Source organism: Aethina tumida, chromosome 1 (genome assembly GCF_024364675.1).
Source record: "Aethina tumida isolate Nest 87 chromosome 1, icAetTumi1.1, whole genome shotgun sequence".
Classification (NCBI taxonomy): Eukaryota; Metazoa; Arthropoda; class Insecta; order Coleoptera; family Nitidulidae; genus Aethina; species Aethina tumida.
The window spans coordinates 50,348,588-50,373,706 of NC_065435.1; the positions used below are offsets into that span (position 1 = coordinate 50,348,588).

The following is a 25,119-nucleotide window of genomic DNA, read 5'->3' on the forward strand; positions in this document are numbered from 1 at the left end:
TCTTATTTAAACAACAACGTATAACGTATCCTATAGTTTCAAAAATTTAATATTTTCTGATGATAATAGTATAACATCAAAAGTCCGAAGTCAAACAAGCGGTTTTGAAAATGGTGCCTTATTTATAGAGTTTATTTTGCAACCGGGCCATATAAAGATGTCCTTTCTCCATGTTGCGTCGCTAATTGTATAAGTTTCTAAGTCCCTAGGCAAACACATCGCCTTGTTTTATTCCGTCAATATTTGTTCAACGAATTTTCATATTTATTAAATGAGTTGCGATAAAAGCAAACTTCCTGCTTTGACTCGCATATTTCACCTCGTGTTTTCGCCGTAGCTCCGTTTCGTCCTCCTGTTGGTTCGTGAGGGGAACGGGACATGAATGTAGGTCAGTGGACCTTAATGTTTGGGGATTGGAGGACGGAACGGTGATGATATTTCATTACGGACCTTGCCAGGACATTATCCGAGTTACTACGGTTCGCATTCGTGCAAATGTGCAACTTCTCAATTAACAACCTGTCGGTGAATTCAATATTCAGCCGCAGTCGTGGCTAAATTATAATGTATGAGCTGAAGAAGTCTCACGGCGGGCGAACTGACTTGAGATATTTTACTAAAATAACAAACTTTTCCTGTTTATGTAAATATTTATTATATCAGTATAAAAATAAACCATTGCATTACCTGTTGATTGGTCCATTTAAAAAATTGTTCAATATGCAAATATGCGGGTATAAAAGAATTTATTTTGTGAATACGCCACATTTATTTTGAGATATAAAAACACCTTAGTAAATTAAAAATGCCAACTTATAAAATGAATAAATCATACTGTATTTATGCGACAAAAGTCGCAATGTATTAACTGTTGTTTAAATGGTATTTAAAAAAATGGTGGATGCGCTGTTCAAATATAATTTAGGAAAATGGAGAAAGCGCCCTAAAAATATTTCAAATAAAATATTAATTAAATGTTAAATACGAATTTATGAGTAATTCTATAAATCTCCATTAATATTGTTATTAAATTTACAATATTAATTATTGTAATTTAATTATTTAATTACCTAACATAGTATAATATGATATGATATGATTGATTATTATTAAATTAGTCCACCTGCTAAAAAAATTATCAACCACCCATATTAGACGGTGACTCATCGTTTTCATTAGCTGATTAAAATAATCGGACGGACGGAAACCAATTCGGCGCCAAATGGTTTCTTATTTTAATTCCAAAATCGGCCACCCCTTAGGCAACCGTTCCCGCTGTAATTCCGATTCGATCTTATACATAATTCAATTTCGCGCCGAACAAAACACATAAAGACACTTACCTATAATGGATAGAATGGATCTGAAATTCCTGGTAGGCGATTTCGTGTAATCAATCCGGCACCTGTACTGGCCTGCGTCCTTTTCGGTTACGCTGTCGATGCTGAGCGTCGCCGGTTCCGTCATTGTCCTGAAAAACACTCGCGTGCCTAGCACGTTCTCCTGCCAGTGTTTCGCCAGCGTTGCGTGCGACCCACGAATGTCGTAGCTGTAACAAACACACGCCGTTAAACTACGGGTAATTTGTTTATTATTTTCGTACCAGCAAATTGCGCCAGCCCGATTTATTCCATGTTAGCTATTATTTCGGTTTTAAACTGTAAACGCCGCTTGCATAATTGGAAGCAATAAAACGCGAGATCAATTTCGAAATTGTTAAGGCCGGTTGCGATAATCAACGTGCGGGCTACGTGTTTGAACAAGCACGATTCAAATATATGTGTATATATATATTTTTTACACGTACAAATAGAAAATTAACGTTCATCATTCATCAATTAACTTATTTCGCTTTTTGTTTGTTGATCAAATATCATTTTAATGAATTAATTTTAAATTTTCAACGAAGATTAATTATTTAACATGTACCATCGCGTGCATGCATGGTCTATCACTTTTCGAAGTGTTTGACCTCGACCGTCACATCTATATTACTGTGTATCGTTGAGGTCCGCCTGTCCTACGCAAACACACAAAAACTGAATCACGTATCAAACACGCAGCTATCACACATCGATCACGCACGATCACGTGCCAATTACGCATATATCACGCAACAATCACGTGCAATCGCGCGTCAATCACGCACGATCATGTGCCAATCACGCAACTATCACGTGCCTATCATCGACGATCACGTATCGATCACGCACCGATCACACGCTTCTATCACGCGCCAATCATGCACGATCATGAGCAGATCATTTCAGGTACGGCCACGCTCCATTCAAACACGATCACGCACCTATCACGCATCGATAAGGCACCTATAACACACGATAACGTGACAATCAATTGCTCTTTTAGGAAAACAATGTGCATACTCGTTTCTTCTGTTAATGCACATTTAACCTTGATTTGCAGTGATGGGTTCATTTAAATTTGTAAAATTTGTATGTCCAATTTGGTGATCCCCCATTTTCTATAGGGTTGATGTTTGAAGATTGGAATGAGTGAGAACTCATCGATGCTTTAGTCATTTAACCACTACGTCATAATCTTGTACTTGTTTTTGGTATCGTTTTCATGTTGAAACACGTTTATTAAGAACATAATTTCTTCAATATATGGAAGCAAATTATTGGTTAATATATTTCTGTACATAAATCAGTCTAAGGGTGCCTACACCAGAAGAATCGAAGCATTCCCATATAATTGCACTGTCACTATGTTTTACTGTGGGTAAAATAAACTTTTTGTGTAGTTTTGTTCCTGTACTATGTTTAACATATACAAAACCATCATTTTTTTATGAATTAAATTTACAGTCGTTATCAAAATCTACTCGTCCCCGTTGTTCTTAGGTCCAGTAAATATGATCCTAAGCAATTGAAAATTGGACTATTTTATAGTAAAAACAATGGGTTTTTCTTGTAGGTTTAGTGTCAAACAAAGTCCCGTCTATTAACCATCTTCTCACAGTCCTTGAACTATTTTCCCATTTCCCATTTCCTCCAGGTGGACTTTAACTTCAGTTGATTTTTTTTGTCGATTATTTTTTGACATTCTAATTATCCAGTTATCGATTATCTTTCGAACTCAACTTGACCAGTTTCTCTGAGACCATAAAGTAAAAAGCTATAATTTTGTCCATTGAAAAATAAGAAAATAGACAATTATTTATAGAATAAAATTAGATTGTTCAGTTAATAAACATTAGAAGTACTGGCCTCAAATTCAAGAAGTACAGCTCATATTTTTAATATATTTTAAGAAGTATGGCCATTACTGTATTTGTATATTTATTTTTCCATTATTTTATAATAAAATGGTGAATGCGCCATGCATATTTTTGATTCATTATTGACGGTGTATTTTTTTGTAATTTTTTTATTTAATTAATTATTATTTATTTCTTTTAGGCATAAATATGTTTTTATTCATTAATTAGAAAATTAATTGTTATATCAGTTCAGAAAACCAATAAAAGACAATATGATATTTTATTAAATCATATTTATATTTATATGAATGGAGAGCGCATATTTACAAAAATAATTTAAAAAAAAAAAAAATAGAAATTCGTAAATTCTGAGTTAATATTTAATTCAACTATCATAGTTAAAGATTCCATTTACATAGTAAATCATAAAGCAACTATTTAAATATTATACGCATATATTTCATCTGCGACAAAACAAATACGGCAGTTGACGATTTTTTTTTGTCGGTAATTATTTGATATTCTAATTATTCAGTTATCAATTACCTTTCGAACTCTAAATTTTTTTTCTTGCTACAATTGACCAGTTTCTCTAAGACCACAGAGTAAAAAACTATAATTTTGTTCATTGAGAAATAACAAAATAAGTAATTATTTATAGAATAAAATTAGATTGACCAGTTAATAAACATTAGAAGTACTGGCCTCAAATTCAAGAAGTACAGCTCATATTTTTAATATATTTTAAGAAGTATGACCATTACTGTATTTGTATATTTATTTTCCCATTATTTTGTAATAAAATGGCGAATGCGCCATATATATATTTTTGATTCATTACTGACGGTTAGTGATTTTTTTATTTAATCAGTTATTATTTATTTCTTTTAGGCATAAATATGTTTTTTATTCATTAATTGGAAAATTAATTGTTAAATTAGTTCAGAAAACCAATAAAAGACAATATTAAATCAAAAATAATTAAAAAAAAAATAGAATTTCATGAATTCCGAGTTAATATTTAACTCAACTATCATAGTTAAAGATTTCATTTACAAAGTAAATCATGATGCAACTCTTTAAATATTATACGCATATATTTCATCTGCAACAAAACAAATATGACCGTTTCCATTATCACCGAACAGTGATCGCCGCTCTTAATGCTCCAATTTAAAATTGACACACATACATCGTAGTCCCTAACATAAAAAAAGTAATTGTGAGCCTTTTTTCGCCGGAAACAAGCCAATAAAAGTGATACGATCCTTTTGACGGAAAACGAGTCGCAATCGCAGATTCGAAAACAAATTAAAATAAATCGAAAATGGGCACACACACATCGATTGGCCGGACGCACGTACACACACACATGGACAGGCTCCCGCACACTTTTGTGTGCGGACCCGGTGCGGTTGTTACCCCCCGGGGGGTAATTATCGGCGCTCTAACTGGGACCAATTCCGCGTTCCCGACGCCACCGACGGTGCGGTGCGGTGCTATGTTCGCGTCGCTGAATTTTATACACAAAACACGCATTAAATCAATCGGTCGGCCGCCACTCATCATGACGGTCGGATCGTGAAACCCCCCGGTCGCAGGACCCTGAAACGCTTCGGTTTTTATGCGCCGATTTCGGGATAGCGTTTTCGGCACATTTCAATATGAATTCGGTGGCGTTTTTAGCGAAATGTTTTAACTACATTTGCACTTTTTGCCTGGGTTACAGTTCACTTTATACCGATTCATATGTATTTTTTTAATCCCCCATGCAGAAATTGAAATAACGAATCGAACTTTTTTCCATGCAAAAAAAAAAACTATACATTGAATATTTTCATTAATAATTAATAAACAGCATTTGTATTGTAAATTAAATTGAAAGAAAATATATAATGAACATTCAAAAGGATTATCAAGTAATAGAAAAAGTTTTTTACAACTAACGGTATAATTTTTTTTTTTATAGGATTATAGTTTACTGCTAATTATTGATAAATTAAATCAAGGAAAATTGAAATACACATAAAGTGGTATTTTTAATTAAAATACAATACAAATATCAATTAACTATAAAAATTGATAACGTTAAATGAAAATATCTAATTAGCAATTGGTTTTAATTACTTAATAGAAATTGCATTGTAAATTGAGTTGAAAAATCAGAAATATATTTAGAGTCTACATACTTTTCTATGACGATCATCATTAAAGAAAATTTACACTACTCACTAAACAATATATGACTCCATTCAGCTTCTCCCCAAGAAACGTCGAACGAAATTTAGAGATCCTTATGGTGTGTGGCAGTTAATAAGAGACGTTTTACAGCACGGTACGGGATTATATTAATTTCCTTTAGTCTTCTCCTTATAGTATCCTGGTTTATTTTTACATTAAATCAATGAAAATTGTTGCTAAACTAAAGTACTGGTTATAAATCTTTGTCTAAGCGCTTGGATTCTTAAATATCGGTCTTGTTGTAGTGAAGTTACTCTAGTCCAGGTCTTCTTTCGTTGGTACCCGTTTCGTAAAATCGTTTAATCACTTTTGAAATCGCCGACTGTGGTATATTTAGTCGACTTGATATCTCATTAGGATACCACAGAGCTAAACCCTCTTAGCATGCTTAAGCAGTGAACGAACAAATTTTTGATCGCCATTCTTCTATAAGAGCATTTGCAAGCTGCTCTAAAATTTGGGGTTGGTTCAAGCGTAAATTTGTCTTTGAAAATGATCCCTTACCTCTTCAACAGTACATAGGCTTAAAGTCAGTCGAACGTTTGCGGGAAACCTACATGTAAAGAAGTACCATTTCACAGCAAAATCTTCAGAAGAAAATCGTCAATTTCGCTGAACAAAATTCGAAAAACTTAGTATCTAGATAGATAAATTTCTTTGGTCTAGTCTTGGCACTATTTTACTAAACACTAATTTGACTACTCTATAAAACTATTAAAAAATTTCTAAGGCTTTTTCAGATACCTTTATTAACAATATTCTTTTCTGTACTTATTACTCCTTTATTTGGTCACAAAAGAACTTAAAGACAAGTTGTAACTAGTATTCCGCGAATTTTAAACAATGGAATCAGAAAAAAGGATTTTTTATGAACTAGTAAAGTTTTCGTTTTACACGAGGGCGCCCGACAATTAATTAAACGCACCAACCAAAATATGCACACTTGCTTCTCCTATGTTAAACTTACAACATGTTGTCGATTGTTGCCTATAAAAACCATATTATACCGTCGAGTTTCGCCATAAATTACCGAAACTTTTCAGTGACAGATTTTAATTTATGTCATCGCCCGGTTTACAACCGCGAATTCCCGACGAATTAACTCGGCAAGTATGTGGAGATTACCGGCGTTTTCGTGCGATCGTAAAAATAAATCGAAAAGCTTAAAATATTTGTGTGCGAAATTCCCGGTGCCGTCTCACTCTGACCGTTCCTTCGAACAGTGTCCGCTGACAGGTCAAGCGTGTCACGGATCCACGTTATTTACGGCCAACGTGGTTCCGGAATCAAAAGGCGGTGTCGCATTAATTTCCACTCGGGATTCAAAAGATGAATTTTCGTCACTGTCCGTGATTCGTAATTGCCGAACGTTCATTTTCCTGCTTTTTTTTTTCGGGTCCAAAAATATAATTTTTAAATGATTATGCGGATGTGTACAAAAAGTATTAACCAAAAAAAGACTTGTCATTAGCAATAACACATTTAACTACTTTTGTCCGTCAATAGCACTGTATTTTGTAATTACATTTAATGTTTTCTTCAAGTTTAATTAAGTTGTTTGTGTGTTGAATGGCTGTAGATAGAACTGTTAGTTGTGGGTTGTGAAGTAAAATGGAATAGTGTAGTTGAGTGAAACTTGTTTAATAGTACTTAGTGTGTCAAATAAGAATAATATTAAAACTACATTTTATACGTTTTCCCTCGTGGTTGTTTCATATCAATTTTTAAATAAGACCCACAACTAACGTCGGAGACAACATCTAATTTACTTGTCTCTTTAGTTGTGAAATAAACATTAAATACAGCAGGCAGTAAGGAATAATCTAGTAATTCAGGTTTATTTCTAGGCCCCAATATATTCTAATGGAGTATTAATCTCCGCTTAGCTCGCAATGTCATATTATAGCAGAGAAGCGTCACTAACAGAGTCCACTTCACGGTTAGGGGGATCGAGAAGTGGAACATTCGTATTTAACTTTCTTAAAATGTTCCTAAAATATGCAAATGAGCAGTCCGCTTTGCATAATGGAGATTACCACGAAGGGATGCAGTTTGTAGGATTGTTTGGACTTGTTCATGCTTATTATTTGCGCTGGTATAATTCGGCCGTTATCACCGTCGATATTTCATGTCGCTTTTCGACTGACAAAAACTCTTTTATAGATTATAGTCATCGCAGTTTCATTTGTTCCATTTCCATAGGACATATGCAAGCGGTTAATTTCGCCGTCTTTGCAAAATAAACATTCGAAAACCATCCGTGCTCTGTGAATTTTATAATTTAAAATGCACTTAATTTATTCCGTTGGAAGAGTTAATGTCCTTTTAGGTTTCAAAAGAACAAATCATAAACAAGTTATTACCACACTCAGGTGGTCATAAATTCAAAAGGCATTTAGAGAGAGATCATAACAGGTTTTCTGTTTAAAATTGGCCAATTTATGCACCGCAATATTAACTTCTCGAAAGCAATAATTGAGTCCTCTGAGGTAGTGGTATTACAGCAAAAGCCGAAATTAATGTATCTCTCTGTGATTTATTGTAATTTAACTATCAAACGTCTATGGATTGAATGTGTATGTCGATTTGACTCGATATGTAATTACCAAATCAAGCCACCATATATGTGCTTACTCTCCATCAAAGTGTGAAGTTATGAAGTTAGGACAATTAAAATGTAATTAGTGGCAAAGGTCACCCGTACTTGGTGTGGACAAATGATGATGATTAAACTGAAATGATGGATCGAAATTTTGAAAAATTTAGTACTCAATCCGTTATTTCATTTAGTTAGTCACCTTTTGTACTGGGTAAAACAAATGGATAAAATAATAATTACTCATTTTAAGTAAATATACATGTTAGTTTTATTATTAAATTATGTCATAATACTGAAAGACATTTAATTGTACATCGCTCACAAACCAAATTAAAAATATCTCGAGAGCACATTCTCGGATTTAATGTCCCAGATGTAGCAGACCAAAGAGAGAAAAAGCCAATTCGGAGCACAAGCTTTGTTTTGTTGGAAAAATGAACGTCGCCACAAAACTTAAACATCGTCTGGTCGATTTTTCATAAAGATTCCTTTAACGTCGGACAACGGCGTTTATTGTCCACTGTCCGCGAATTGTGACAACGGCCATTCGGGCCATACGGCCCGTTCCAAAGTACATCCAAACAAGTTTTCCCGAATGTAATAAGTAAAAGTGAAGTTCGCCAGTTGAAGAAAGTAATAACCAACACTCCGTCGACGTCGTTACGAGCAGTTATTGCATCGAATCGGTAGACGCTTCCTTCGTTTCCTCGTCGAGTTGTTGGGTTTGCAAATAAACAATCCGCCATTAGTCAAGTCAGGCCCAGCAAGAATTACTAGTAATGATAATGGCGAAATTATGCCGGTTATAATGCGCCGACTTCAATATATCACGTCGCTCTGGTGATTTCTTGCGACTGCTAAAAACTCCCAATATCGTCTACGCCTCGGCTTCGCAAAAATTCAAGCGTCAATGTCCCCATTGAGACTGAGAATTGTTGATTACTTCTTTTAAATCTACACGAGAGGCGATTTGCCTATTTTAAATGTAATATATATAGTTATATCATATTGTAATGTGGAGAAAAGAGGAATAACGCAACTAAAATTAAAGTTTTCAAATAAAAGCAATATAAAAAGCAATTATTTTCCATATACAATAAAATTGTTTGCTTTTGATTCAATACTTGACATATTTAATGATTGGAAACGTAATAAAGAAAAGCAGTGATTATTTATATCAATGGAAGTGGTGGAAGTATTAATCCGTTTTTATACCTGTTATTTACTTTTAAAGCTTCCCTACGGGGACCAATATTACATTTTCTTACTTAAAAAAAATATCAAAACAAACATATTTTAAATTATTCTGAATCACTATTTCGTTTTAATTTTTATATTATCTCTTATACTGCGCGTTCGTATATGGTCGCACCTCTTTGAAGAATATTTTCCATAATATAAAATGTTAATAAAAGTTATTATAGTTATTGAGTATGACTGCGTTTTAAAATAATGTTCAGTGGTCAATAAAATAAAAATTTTCCTTGTGTATAACTATCAACACACTTCTCATCATTGACAGTTAATAGTTACATCTTTAGATCTTTGTACTGCTAAATTAAAGAGCAAAATGAATTAACTGTGAATGATGATAAGTATATTGACACTCCTACATTCACATTGAAAACAAAGCTTTGCGATCATAAATGATTGACGAAAAAAGAACACTCTCCTAGATAGCCATACTCATGGATGTTCTTTGAGGAAAACTAATCTAATCATGTCATTTATTGTACCATAAACTTCTCTTTGTTTTCTTTTCCTTTTGCTGCCCACCAATAATATCCCATTTATTTAAAAAGAACTTACCTAGGCAATATTTATTTAAATTACTATTTAACTATTTTTTCATCAACAAGGAAAATTTGAAATAGAAAATTGGAAACACCAATGACTTTTTATGAACCCCAGAAAATTATATTTATTATTTTAAATTAACATTACTTTAAACGAGCAAGATGAAAGGTAAAGCTAATTAAAATGTACATACATACATATCTTTCATCCGGATGAAGAGGATGCAACGATGTTTTAAAAGGAAAACGTTTCTCAGTAAATAATTTTTCACCTAACAGCATAAGGTGAAATGGTATTTGAACTAAACGTAATTTTTGAATACCTTTCGGAATTGCGCTTTCTAGGAATTTAATATAACTGTGAGTATTGTAATTTTATATTCTAGATGATATTTAAAGTAGCTACTTTACGGGGTCCTTAATTAGTTTTTATACCGGTCGTTTTGGCTAAAATCCTTTTTAATTCGTGTAATTACAAATTAACTGAACGATAATTTATTTCAAGTATCTATTAAAAATTTAAAACCAATTAGAATATATTTTCTGGGTACATTTGAAATTACGGTTTTGTTTTAAACGTTTTAAATTAAACAAGATTAATTAATCTAATACAGTATTTTATTTCTAAATTTAAAATGTTATTTTATTAACATCGTGTACGTAGCTAAACTGTCATAAGAGTAATTTCAGTTAGTTTTATTGTTACAAGATAACTGTGACACAAACTAGAGTGGGTACTCTAGTAATTCGATTAAATTACACGTCAAAATCGTCTACCACTACAATTCTGCCGCATCGATTTCACTTAAGGACAGTTTATTTCCCGCATGTAGCTCCAACAGAGTACAACATGTATAATCTAGAGACGTTTATTTTTAAAAAATATCGTAGATAACAAAGATTTTTAGCTACAAATCTATTGGTATCGAAACAGAGATGTGAGTCAACTGGAGATATCCAGAGGCCCTGGATTGTAAAGTTATCGGTTAAACTCACCTTTCCAGGTGACTACGTCGGGACGGCGTAATCCCAGAAAAGGGATCGGGACGAACAAAAAACCTTTCGCCTGGCCAGAAACGAAATATGTTTCAAATTATGTGATTTCTCAGTTCAGTAATCTGCCGCTGCATCTGGGTTATTAATTTCATTATGTTTTATGGACATAATTTCTGTAGCTCTTCCCCGGGACCGCATAAATTCGTTCTCGTTTCGCTTAATCGTTGTGCATAAGATAAATTAAATTCGGAATGGCCGAAATGCTTCACAATCCCTTTTAAAGCAACTGCTTTCTGCATATTATCTAGGAACGTAGCCATGATTGTTGCAACTGAGTTTAGAACCGCTTACGCTCCTTGGCTTTTTAAGGCCATTGTTTTTGACCACGGCTATTACGTAAGCCTCGAATAATGAAAATCCTCATTAGAGTGTAATTATTTATATAAAGTAACGACCGACCGAAGTTACGAAAGCGATGTACCGCATATTGCAAAAGTATATCGATTTGTAATTTTCGAATGCATTCAAGCCGAATTGGCTACAAAAGTGGTGATCGTAAATTTATTCAACACGTGCATTACCGACAAAATGAGAATAAATTGACTCTCCTTTATCTACAATTAAAATGGAGGAGACTACATGTTAGTTAGGGTCTTCGGTGTGTTTTTATGGATTTGCCAATGGGCTTGCAAAACTTGGTTATTAAAATTACTGGTTTTACACGAAGTTTTAAAGATTAATTAATTTTTAATTCCATACTTAGAAACAGAAGTTGGATTTGCAGCTAGTTTTAACCTTGCTAAAATAGCTTATAACAAACTTACTTTTCTCACAGAATATTAATATGATTTGCTAAAACAATGTAGTACCATCACGGGAGACAAATTTGTGATACAATTTTACTAATTGTAAGTAAACTGTGCAGTTACAAGCATGATACAATTTTGTTAATTGAAATTTATAAAAAATACTATCTACTTATTACTTAAGTAAATTTATTCAGTCACGAAACAAAATTACAGCTGGTTTTATATTGATACGTATTATTAAAAAAATGTATGTATGTAATTAATTAAAAAGAAAATATAATTAAACTGGGTAGTAATATTAGTTTAGAGTTTAAAAACTGTACTTGTCCAAGAGGACGAGCAAATACTTTTATTATCGTTGAAATATGCATATGTTTCTTCTTAAAATTCTTAACGACAGATACTAGAGCAGTGGCCATAAAAGTTTTATTTATATACCATATTAAATCTAAACTAGAGGAAACCCCACTGACCAACTTTTAGACGTGCATCAGAACATAAATTAGTAACGGTACAGATTTAAAATTCCGCGAATGGCGGAGAACAATACATTTCCTAAGAATCTCGCGCTACCCTATAAAACTTTTTATTAGATTTACATAACCTTATATGATTGTTCATAAAAGTAAAATAACCTTTTCGGGGTACTGCATTAAAAAACCAGACCCATAAATTCAATACACGTTTTATTCGGGGCATCAGTGTTATTTGCCTGAACGGAATTTAGTTGGGTTTGTCCCCGCAGCCCCGAAGGTATTAGTTATTGCAGGCTTCAATCCCGTTCTCTATCCATTCGGATAAAATGTGTGTATCGTAACTTAATAGCCCTAACAGCTCCTTATTTTCTCCACTTTTCCAGAATTTAATTCCGGACTGCGGACACTTCTTGGTTAATAATTAACTTCAATTAAGACGAAGGTTTTGTAGTCGTTCGTTAGGGGTTGTTTCAATTCGTGATGGAGGGGAATTAAATGGCCGTTTATGTGGGCCATGGATATATATATTCACCGTAAAAATATCGATTACAAGGGGTCGACGTACCTTGTTCCACAATTTTTATTATTCTTTCTAATTATTGATCTCCGAAATTAAACCCGGTAGTTATTTACCCAAAAACATATATGTGTGTCATTCACGTATGGATTCGGAGCATTGACACAAATTGCCGAAGTATGATGCCTAATATGTGCCTGAAAAGATCGTAAATAATACATTCTGTAAGAGACTCATATTCTTACTGAACATGAACAAACAACAACACCGTAGTTGGAAAACACTTCTTTATTATGAAACCCATATAAATATATTTAAACAAGAGAAGACAGGATTGACCAACTACAATATATGATGAGGTATTACAGGGTGGGACCAAGAACGCGTCAAGGATTTTTGATGTAGAAGCATAGCACCTGCAACCCCCTAAGTGAGGGTGTCATCCCCGGTAAGTTTTAGATATTCCACCCTGTAAAATTGAATGGCAACTATGATGAACTATTAATTGAATACGGTTTTCAACATTTAGTTATACAGAACTGAATTTCGTTATTAGACATTCCTTTAAGAAACTATGCTCAAATAGAAGATGAAATTGTTTGTCAGCGACCAATTCCTGATTTTGAATTGTATTGACTATTGGCTTTTATTTTAGTTTTAAAGGGGATTATTTGACTGTTGTTTAGGACCAATTTTGAATTCAATAACGTTTCAAGTGAGCGTCTCTCCATTTTAAAAACCTACTTAAACTGTTACAGTCAAACAAATATCATAAACAATAAAACTGTTTTTTAAGTACTACAATCGGTATTAGTTTTAAATTTCAAACAAACGCCACTACACAATTTCCAATTACGAAACGATAATAAAACTATATTTCTATGTATTATCATGTATGGTTGGTTTGGCGCAATTCCAGCATTTTTAACAAATATGACATTTGATATTTTTAACTAGAACATATTAAACTGTTATATTTATAATGAAAAACGATCACATGAAATCAAGTCCCTTAAACCATATAAAATCAAAACGTGAATGCAATAAATTTGAGTGTGTATTTATAAAGTACAGTATTAATATCGCCAATTATAAATTTAACATCAACATTACGAACGAAACAACAGGGAAAACAAGGTTGTTTTAGGATTGCCGTGAAAAACAAATGCCACGTTTGCCTACACATCCAACAATTTGCATTTAAACGATACTGTGACAGTCAGCTGAATCAACAATGCGATGTAAACAATGAAGAGTTTGCTTACGATAACCGCGATTTCAAGACGATGGTTAGAGTGGCCCGGAGAAAAGACAGATATGGAAAATAAACAAAAAATCATCTCTGGAGGCCCCGGAGATAAACAAAAGACGAAAGCACACAACCCCTGAAAAACAAAAACTCCCAAACGAAACAGAAAAATACCTAATAGGAGATACACGAGTTTACAAGAAAAATCATGCCATGTTCGGACGTTGCTAGCATAACGTTTTGTTTGGGGTAAACATTAAACTTTGTATGTTAAATGTGAGTATTGTTATTGGACTTTATAACTTGAACAAATACACATAAAAATAATTTCCGGAGTAAGCGGGAGTCGAAGTAAAAAGTAACTAGATTACAGATCTAACGTGTAGCTATAATGTTAATATTGTATCACGTGCATTTATATTAGATTAAAGTGCCATTAAAAAATTAACTTAAAAATGTGTTGGGTTTAACTGCAAACGCACGTAAATATTGTATTACAATTGAATTAATAAAAAGAACTTGCTTGAAGGGAGAAATAACTTCTGCTCCATCAGTTCATTGATATTCTATGGGGATGAAAATTTGGTGTTTTATTGTTATGTGCTCCAAGTTTTATGCTGAAAGGGAGCAAATAGAAGGATTTGTATTTTCTGAGGTGTTAAAGTTTATGTAATGTAAAAAAAACTTGTTCAATAAAAATATATTTTATATGTAGATAAATGCAATAAATTGAAATTATAAATTCGGCTATGCATAAATTAAATATCGTTATTCAATGTTATTTTATTTCAAAGTAAATAATTGTTTGTTGAGTTGTCAGCTATCTGTCGTAAGTTTCATCAGATGTATTCTATTTGCATGTTACTGAATTATTAATTATAAAGGGAAATTCCATGTGTATAAGTCTTGCACAAACATTGATTTATACATTTTTAAACATCTGCAAAGTTAATACTTCGCATGTTCTAAAATAATATTTCAAAAATTAATTTTGTTAAATAATGGTATTTAAACTGTTTGTTTGAATTTGCTTGCAGGATGTATAAAAGTACCAAATGCCTATTTACTTTAAGTTAATGTTAAATATGAAATTATCTTCTTTGGATATTCTCCCGAGGAATTCATAAGCATCTTATCTCATTATTTAAGCAAACACAAAGGAAATTCCCCATTACATCTTGTTGATTTTATACTGAATATGATGCTGTTATAAGGAAATTAGAAATGGGATTTTCATTTTACTTTTACGACCATACAAACTACTTTACATATTCAATAAGAATAATCTTGGCGAATTTTACCGAATCTCAAACAAAATAATACTAATTTAAAATAAATTGTAAAGATTTAAGTTGGTAGTATTTGGATTTATAAAATATTTATAAACAACTTAAGTAAATTATACTTCTGAAACATAATTCGTTCTGTTATTACATTAATTAATTGAATAGACTCTGAAATTTAACAAAAATCATTTTAAAATCTCAATTATATTACACGTCCGATCAGTTTGTTATTTCTGGAGATTACTCCGTTGCAATTTAAATACTGCGCAAATCAAAACTATATTGGACTGCATCAGCAAAACATTTTCCCTCCGCCCGCTTTGCGGATTCATACTTGGATAGTCAGCGGAAATTTTGTTAACACTTAAATTTATTATCTTTACCCCAACAAATAGCAGTTTAATGTAATCCCTATCAACGTAAATTCAAGGAGTAATTGTATAATTTAGTTTCGTAGTCATCAATTTTGTAATATGCCGAAATCGATAATAAATCTGTATAAATATGTATAGACTAACGATCAACATAAATTGAAATAATTGTTTTATTTATGAATAAAGAAAAATATTGACGAAATTTAAATAACAGAAAGAACACCCAGGATGATTAAAGAGGAGAAGAATAAATAGATACAAAGAACAATATTCGTTATGTCTAGCGCAATTTTCCGGCGTTCTAAACCACACCATTATCCGGTTCATTTCCGCTGGGGATGCAGCCCTAATGAAAAATTGGTCAGTTTAGCGCCAGGCAGGTGCAATCCGCTCTGCCCTACTTTACTGAAACTTTGCATTACTTTTAAATAAATTGCCATGACTTAATAGTAATCACGCGAGTTTCGAAAATCACACGACAGCGTTAATTGAGAGTGGAAAAACTTTTCAAGATTAGTGTTATTTGCGGAAGTTCAGTCAGTTTTTCCGATGAATGAATTTTAAAACTTTTTGAAGGTGTTTTATTCAGTGTTTACGAATTACGAGTTATATTTCATATTTCTAATTAAACTATGCTAAAATTTTTAGGTATAAAAACATGCAAATTCTTTTGATACAAATGGTTATTCAACGGGACATCGTCGGATTTAAAAATATGCAATTTTGATATCTGATAAAATGCTTCAGATTGGCAAAAACTTACTGAATAATATACGTTATAAAAAAGCACTTAAACTTATATCAATAGAAATATGTAGAGCAATTTGTATAATTGTATCTATTATCGATTACAGAACGAACAAATTTCCTGAAGTTGCACAAACAAAGTTTTTCATCTAAAACGTCTACTTTCAATCGCTTAGCAAACTCAATTTTCTTGTACAAGTAAATTAAAGCGAGAAGTAAATGCGGCATTCGCAAACATTATTCCAGCGTCGAAAAAACCACAAAGAACACATAAAAGAGGAACTCATAAAACATCAATACATTTATATTCTATTCTAAGAGCGTCTTCTTTATTCAGAGCTCCTAAGAGTTGTGAATGAATAAAAGAAAAAAAAAACATTTAGGAAACACATCATTCGGATAAGATTTAGCCGAATACGAAGATGATTACTGGAGAGTGTGAGATATTCAATCTTTTGGAAGCTTTGTCATTGCATATCCATTCCGTAATAATAGGATTGGAGATTGGGGCAATCGACATAGCTTTGGCGAAGTGAATTGAATGCCTTGAAAGATAGGTAATATGGAAAGGAAGGGTGGAAGCAGTAAGCTCCGAGCTCGCTTTTCCTGGGCTGGACCAGGTTAAAGCGGGCCCCGAATCGTGAATTCAATACATCGACTTGCTTGCTTGCACCGCATAAAATTATCGTTATTTATACGATTGTTTTTACTGTCGCATTGTTTCGCATAATTGAATTCGCACGCAGGTTTTTCGGGTTTAATTAAATTTACTGATTTCATCATAATATTTCCATATTTTAATTAAAACTGCATTAATACAGTAGAATTATATTTTTCTGACAAAGAGCAATAAACAAATTGTTTTATTTCATTATGCCTATATGACGTTTCAACACAAACTACATACATATTATGTCAAGTAAAAGTTGATCATTGTACAAAATTTACACCACAGTTTAACACTTTTTGTAACAAATAAATTTATAAAACTACCGAAAATTAGTTAATTATTAACCAACACAAGAAAAATCTAACTAAATTGATTCTAATTATACGCGTAGTTGTGCGTTTGACATAAGTTTCGAATTTAAATTTTATTCCTCAATTTGGATAACTGTTATTTTAACGAGTATGTGTTCGACTTACCATAATTAATATTATTTCAGTCATTATTGATATTACTGGCATCAAATTGTTTATCTTTCTCACGAACAAACATTTCATCAATTACATAATTAATTAATGTTTTTTTGCAGGCCAATCTCGAATAATAAAACATTTTAATAATGTTTAATTATAGCATATTTATGACGCCTTTTCATCATTTTTGAATAACGGGATTTATGGACATTTTCAATAACAAATTGATTCGAACTGAACTGAAGCCAGTTATTAAAATTTATTTATTGGTCGAAGCAATAAATTACCATATCCTGTGTAAGTTAGGGTAAAACGTAGTTTCTATCCCAGTAATATTAAATAATTTAAGCGGGATAAAATACTTAAATATATTCCTTGGCACCAAATATTTCTGGCCAAGAACATCATCAATAATGAATATGTAAATGCATGGTCGTATAAGTAAAATTAGAATACTTAAAAGACAATTTTCCAGTCGTATTAAACGGTTCAATTAAATAAGAATTTTAAATTTATTCACAAAAAGGATTGTTAAGAGTTGTAGCTGTAGGTCTGGTTAATCCGAGGTACACATTAGAGCCCGGAGGAAAGTGCAAATTACTTGGGGCAATAATCTACCTAAATAATGATATCTATCTTGACGTATATTTATTTAAGGGCATGAATTATGCATGTACTCGAATTCATTGTCTAAAGACAACCGGTGGATTTATGTAGTTTTCAGAGTACATCCTGCAAGTTTTATTACCGGCAGGATCGTTCCGCAGGATGAATTAATATGCAGAACAGGGATAAAACAGTTAGGTCATTGTAGGTTCCCTAATCATCCAATTCAAATTTTCGTGAGAATTGTTAATAACTTACCATCGAAATAAATATATGTATATAGATATAAATAATTCGTTGTGTGAATTTGTGAAAAAAAAACTTGTTATTTTGATTAGTTTACAAACCTATTTAGTTTATGTTAACGGAGCCAAAGGAAAAATAATCGTATTTATTACACAACTTCCAAGTGTACGTTTTTCCATTATAGTTGAGCTTAAAAAATAAAAGTGAAATACATAATGGATTTATATTACGGATGTAAAGCATTTCACTTTGTCATTACGCAAGGTTATAAAGAACGCTAGAAAGGAAAAATGATGTAAATTGCGTTTTAATGTATTCAATTTTTAATAGAGTCCCTACTTGAGTGTAAGAAGGAGGAAAATAATAACAAGTACTTAAAATGTATAAAACAGGAGCGTGTTAAGTAGAGATTAGACTTTGATTAGTCGTAGTGGAATGGTACGGGAGAGAGCGAGGCCGGAAATTAAAACGGTATTTATTACTAATAAAAATGTTAATGCCGATTACAAACATAACCATCGATGTTCGTTAATAAATATTGATTTTATTCTCACGAATTCGTAACGAAGAACTTCATTATACTTTTTAAAACGCATGATCCGTCCGAACAAAAGACGTTCACCTAATAGTTTCAATAAACTGAATGGTTGCATGTCTACAAGCATTAAACAATTGGATGATTAATTATTTGCTTTAAGACTAATACAAGGTCTTTGTTGTTCATAATTGGACCACACGGATAGGTATCATCTGTGACATTCATTGTTGCATCATTAATCTACCATTGTTCTCCTGCAATGGGTTGTTCGGCGTGAGAAACATCAAAGTCGATGGAAATTTGCAAGTATTTACGGAACCACACAACACATTTTTAATCACTACAGGCGTTATTGAATTTTTTTTTCTTTCAGCCTATCAAAATGAAGTAGCCATTACAATTAAAATTTATAAACAAATATCTATCTATGTCTAATATTTAATTTTAATATTTTTAAATTTGTCCGTCTACATATATAAGCTTATAATTTGTAAGATCTTAAATAATTCCAGTGTTAAATTAAATATACTGACGACATTAAATAATTTTAAAATTTACAGTAATTTATCTCTCTGTGAATTGAATCGACTATTTAGTAAGCAATCTTAATAATAATTATTTAAACATTATTCGAAGTGAAACTGTAATAAGAATATTCAATGTTCTACATGTGAAAGTCAAATTTTGTTTAGGATCATATTGACTGTACCACAAAAAATTTATAAAAAAAAGATAGTTCTACTGATGTTAAATATCCTACAAGGACAGAACTGAACAAAAATTTTGTTACACCCACAGTGAAACATGGTGGCAGTTTAATTATGCAATGGGGATGCTTCAATTCTTCTGGCGTAAGCCCCCTCAGACTAATTTATGTACAAGGGATATATTAAACAACAATTTGCTTCTACATATTGAGGAAATGATGCTCTTAATATACAGTATCAGTAAGAAGTAAGGCAACAGACATAATTTTAATAAAAACATATGCAAATAGGATGTTATCAAGGAGCCATATTTTTAGTTATTGAACAGTCGAAAGTAAAGAAACAAGCAACACCATTATAAATCATTTAATTTTAGTTTCTCTTTAGTTGCTAATACATACGGTGGTTAGTTAATACTAAGTAAAGTTAGATAAACATGCTTGCAGGACGATCTTTGTGGAATTATCTTAAAAATCTTATCGTGTCCATGTACAGATCAGGACTTTAATAATTTAATAATTGCGTCGCATTTAAATTTAAATCGTAGTATTGTGTCTAGTACAATTCGTGCCTCTAACACCAGAAGAACTGTAGCAGTACTTCCTAAATCTGGACCATAGAGAAAAACCAACAATACTGAAGATCGGAGGATTTTAAGAGCATCCAAAAGTGACCAGAATAAAACTGATGAATATGTTAAGACTAAATATTCACATTTGGGGGTGTCTGTCACTACCGTAAAACAGGCTGAGGAAAAATAATTTACAGGGAGGAGAGTCAGCTAAAAAGTTCTTCATTAAAAAAAAAATAGAGCTGCCAAACTCCAGTTTGCACAAAAAATGGAAAATCGTATAGTTTTCTAATGTACACCAAAATGCTTACCTTTTGACTCCTTGTTTTTTTTTATAATAAAACAGTTCCCATTCTTTTTATTTTAAATCAATTATATATAAAACGTAAGTATAAATATTGTTTTTAAGTTCATGTACTAATTTAAGTATACAAACGTATTTAGAATTTTTTCTTAAAAATAAATTTGTTGCTTTACTTATGACTGGTACTGTATGTGTTTCAACATGAAAACAATCCCTAACACAAGTCTAAAATTGCGAAGGATTGCTTAAAAGATCAGCGATGTTTTGTCTTAGTCGTTCCAATCTCTAGATATCAACCCTAGACAAAATATGGGGGATCATGTTTATAACTAGTCGACATAAAATTTTGTCTAACTAAATTCAGAAAAATATATGAGACATTCTATAGAATAAGAATATAGTAGTGTTTATAATACTGTATAAAACAACAATATTATTTTAAATTTACATTAAATAAAAGGGTTATGGCTAAAACATTTAGCATTTTTGAAAGTTGCTATAATAATGATCACTACAGTAAATCGAAATATCAAACAAGACCCAATAAATCTCTTCTAACACGGATAGTAAATCAGTTTCGTAATTGCATTTATGTTCTTTTGTAAAAACCTTAGTCTTAAATGCGAACTGTCAAGTATCATTAATGGGCTTTCCATTTTCTCCAACGTGTGAATTGAAATAAATCTATGAGAAAGTTACGTTCAATCGCAAAAATGTTTTCTGTGTTATCCCTCAAAAATCTTTTGGACGAACACTCGGTTATTTTAAATCCTTCGCCGGACCACCTTCCAATCCAAATCCTTTCAGCGTCCCATTATATTTATTCAGTCAGTTTTTTTGTAAATGCGGGGTTGCATTAGTCGGTTAATATTTAAAAAATTGCCAGATCAATAGTAATTATCCGCACACATATGTAATAAAATGAACGTCACGTCAGTAACAAATAGATTAATTGTGTAGATTAATATCTATATGCAGTATAAAACGACAAAGTTTTAAAATCTGTCACAGATCGTATCGACATAATCCGCTTTGTGTTTTTATTCCGGGTACATATTCAAAACTCCCTGTAGCCGCAATTTTGTTTTCTAATTTTTTTACAAAATTCATCCAACTGAAATTTACCTGATTTTTTGAATACAAGGGAATATAATGCAACCGTTTCACTGTAAAAGATTAACGCGTGCTATGTCACAATAAAGTTTTATTTAAAAAATTGCATGTCCTATAAAATATATATAATATATCAGTATTCGGTTCACCCATGACTGAGTTAAAGATTATTTGTCACAGTAATTCTCAACCACGCATGAATACTGTTTCCATGAGGATTTTGGTGTTTGCTCTTAAAGAAACTTGAAAAAGGAATATTCCCGCTTTGACCACAACACCTCCCATAATATACGTTTATGAAATAAACAGGTAAACCAATATAGGCCGTTTTTACGCTCATACACGAGTTTATGTTGACAATTAGGTTGTTACATTGATGATGTTTATGAAAATGAAATGCATTAAAAAATATTGATGCAGCGTTCATTTGAATGGTAAAAAAGAATAAATTAGTATGATATGTTGCAATCTACATAAAAATTATGAACGAAAAAAATTTTATTACCACCGCTCTGTTCATCAGCGTGAGTATATTTTCATTACAAAAGTGAAAATGCAAATTATAGAGTGATTTGATAATTGAAAGGGAATGTTCATTTAATGCATAGAATTGTAGGCCGCGTATTCAATAATTTTAACTCATCTTACTGCACCACGTTATACAACGTGGCATAATAGAATAATAATACGATTTCGACGTAATGAGAGGGAATCGACTTTTCCCCGGTGGTTTACATGTCTTTTTATAACGCACACTGTAATCCCGGGTGACAGGTCTGATACCCCACCAATCTATTAGCGGACTAATGAATTATTAAGGGCTGATCTCGTCGTAATTTACTTATTTTTCTCACATTTTTCCCGTGCGATTTTGCCTTAATTTCATCGTCTACGCTTCGCTCACCTCAAACTTTTTTTTTTGCCGCGCGTGTATTTCAACGGGAAAAATTTCATTAAATATTTATTAAAACAAGTAAATCAATTACAGGACGTGAGATTTTTTATTGTGCTGCTCCAGCGTTTAATTAGGGCAACTTCTGTTGGCGCTCAGTCGACTCATTAAATTCGTCTCACACCAAAGTTTGTGATATATCCGATAAATTGAATGAGCCAGTTAATTTTTGCCGCGGTTGCTGTTTTATCCATTGCCAGAGTTCAGAAATGGTTTTTGGAAAAAAAAATTGTGACATTTCAGATTTATAATTCTTGACCCAAAAAAAGGGAGATATAAAATCAGGACGATCTTGGGCAGTTTAATGTTGACAGTACATGGTGGCCCAGTTGATTGTGGCCCCGGTGGTAGATTAGCCAATTCAACGAGGTCTAACTCAGATTTCCCAGAGGCGGGATATCCTTTGCCAGACATGGTCTTTTTCCATTCTTACAATTTCTCCTGTCTATCTTGTAACATCCTTCTGACCGCAAAACTGTATTAGCCCACAGTTTTTTTTTGCGACCGACGAGGGGAAGTGAAACGGAAACCCTGCGATTGCGAGGCATTTCCGGAATCGTGAGGGGATGGAAAATATTAAACGTGGATTGTTATCTAGCGGGACTCAAAGTTTACACTGACTGTTTGACGTCCCATCTCGCGTTCATATACACGAGGATAACTGGCAGATGTCTTCGTGATCTGTGAACGTAAAATTTGAGACGATAGCGGTGTCTCGTGGTCCCACGTAAATATCACGCGTTACATGGAGATTATACATATCATTCGATCAACGCCGCAATTTGCGACGAGCCAATTTACCTGTCTGTCTCGTGATACGGTTTACAAAAAAAACTTTTATATCCTAATAACATATTGTATAGATTGGATATCAATCCTGTAATTTGTATTATTTGCACAAAACGTGTCATTTTTTATTATTAACTTACTGAGATAGAAGAATACAAATTACATATTCAGGTATTTTGTGGATCATTTATTTTTAATTAATAAGTAAAAAATTTGAAAACACAATTTTTTATTATTATTTCTGTGACCTTTTAAATCATAAGCCTATACAGTATATTTAAAATTCGTGGTTAAAACTGTAAAATTAGTATTTATTTATAGACATTAGGACAAAAAAACAAAAATTTTTTCCAACTCTCATACGAAAATATGTTAGTTTATTATGTTTTAAGAGTCCCCACCAAATGGCACCTCATAAAAAATATTAAGAAGTCGCTTCAAATTTTTAAAAATTTCTAAAATCGTCAAAAATAATGAATTTATTCCATTTAACTGTAATTAAGTAGATTAAAATCAACATTTTTCCAAAAATAAAAAAGAAAATATTTTAAACTTTGCCTAAAAAGCTTTGGTCGTTTAGACGTGAATCGTTTTTGTGTACACTGAAATTTTTTTACGAAATACCCACTATATGATTAATTTCAAAACCGAAGCAATAACAAAATGTAACTTTTAAATTGAAAAACACTTTTTTCGTGTTTTCGGCGTACGTTTAACGGGGGAATCCAAACAAAGTGTAGTTATCAGCTTTTTCCGGGTTCTCCCCGGTTTTAAAATATTCATTTGACGAAAGCCTGTCAAGAAGTAAGTTGATGTGGTTTCCGCGCTAAAACTTTACAAGCTTCATCAATTTTCTGCTGTCACTCACTTAGATAGATGTATTAATTCTGAAGTTAACCTGTCCTAGAGACACCTTGTAAGTGAATTTTGTAACAATAAACATGTCATTGTGATTTAACAGCAGTACATTATTGTTAACATATTTTAGATTATTTTCGTAATATCTATTTGACAATTCTTACTGATAATTACTTATTCCAATTTATCACATTCTGGTTAGAAAATTAATTTAATTATATTTTGTGTGTTCAGATGAATTTATTGGCAACAAATAAATTATTAAAATTATTTTCGTGACGTACAAAAATATATCTTTAATATAAAATATTTATAATATCCGTATTATGGTAATTGGCAATTATATTTATCTATTAGTTCCGATTTATCGATTATTAGTGTTATATTAAATTAAATCTACTTTATGGTAAGACCACATTTTACATTATTTTTATAATATCCATAAATTGACAATTGCCAGTGATATTTATCTATTAAATATGAGTTATTATAGTATTGTTGTTAGAAAGTTAATATAATCGTATTGTAAATATTCCAATGAATTTATTCGTATAAATAATAATATTGGTTTTTAAGAATCTTGTTTATATTTTAGATTAATTTTATAATACCCATATATTCACAATTGTCAGTAATATTGTGAGTATCAATTAGCTCTGATTTATCCTAGTTACTTGTTTAGAAAGTTTATTCATACGTTTTCAAATATCTTGTAATAGACAAAATTAAATTTATTGTACTTGTTAAATAAAAATATATATTTAAAATAATGTTGGAGTTCTTTCCACATATTAGATTATTTTGTAATATTTTTATGTAGAATATGTAATGCTCATCTATTAACTCTGATTTACCATATTTATTTATTCAAAAACTTAATTTAATCTTATTTATGTGTTCAAATGAACTTACGCATAACACATAAAAAATTAAAACTTAAAAACTTGGTGAACAAAAATATATATTTAAAATAAAAAATATA

General features: G+C 31.8%; 1 protein-coding gene across 1 annotated transcript in view; it reads right to left on the reverse strand.

The window, feature by feature from the left end:
• LOC109594988 (synaptogenesis protein syg-2) overlaps window positions 1–25,119 on the reverse strand; it is a 237,618-nt gene that overhangs the window by 63,773 nt on the left and 148,726 nt on the right. Inside the window, exon 5 of the mRNA XM_020010259.2 lies at window positions 1,344–1,549. Within this exon, the coding sequence (XP_019865818.2) occupies window positions 1,344–1,549 (206 nt within the window). The remainder of the gene's footprint in view (window positions 1–1,343; window positions 1,550–25,119) is intronic.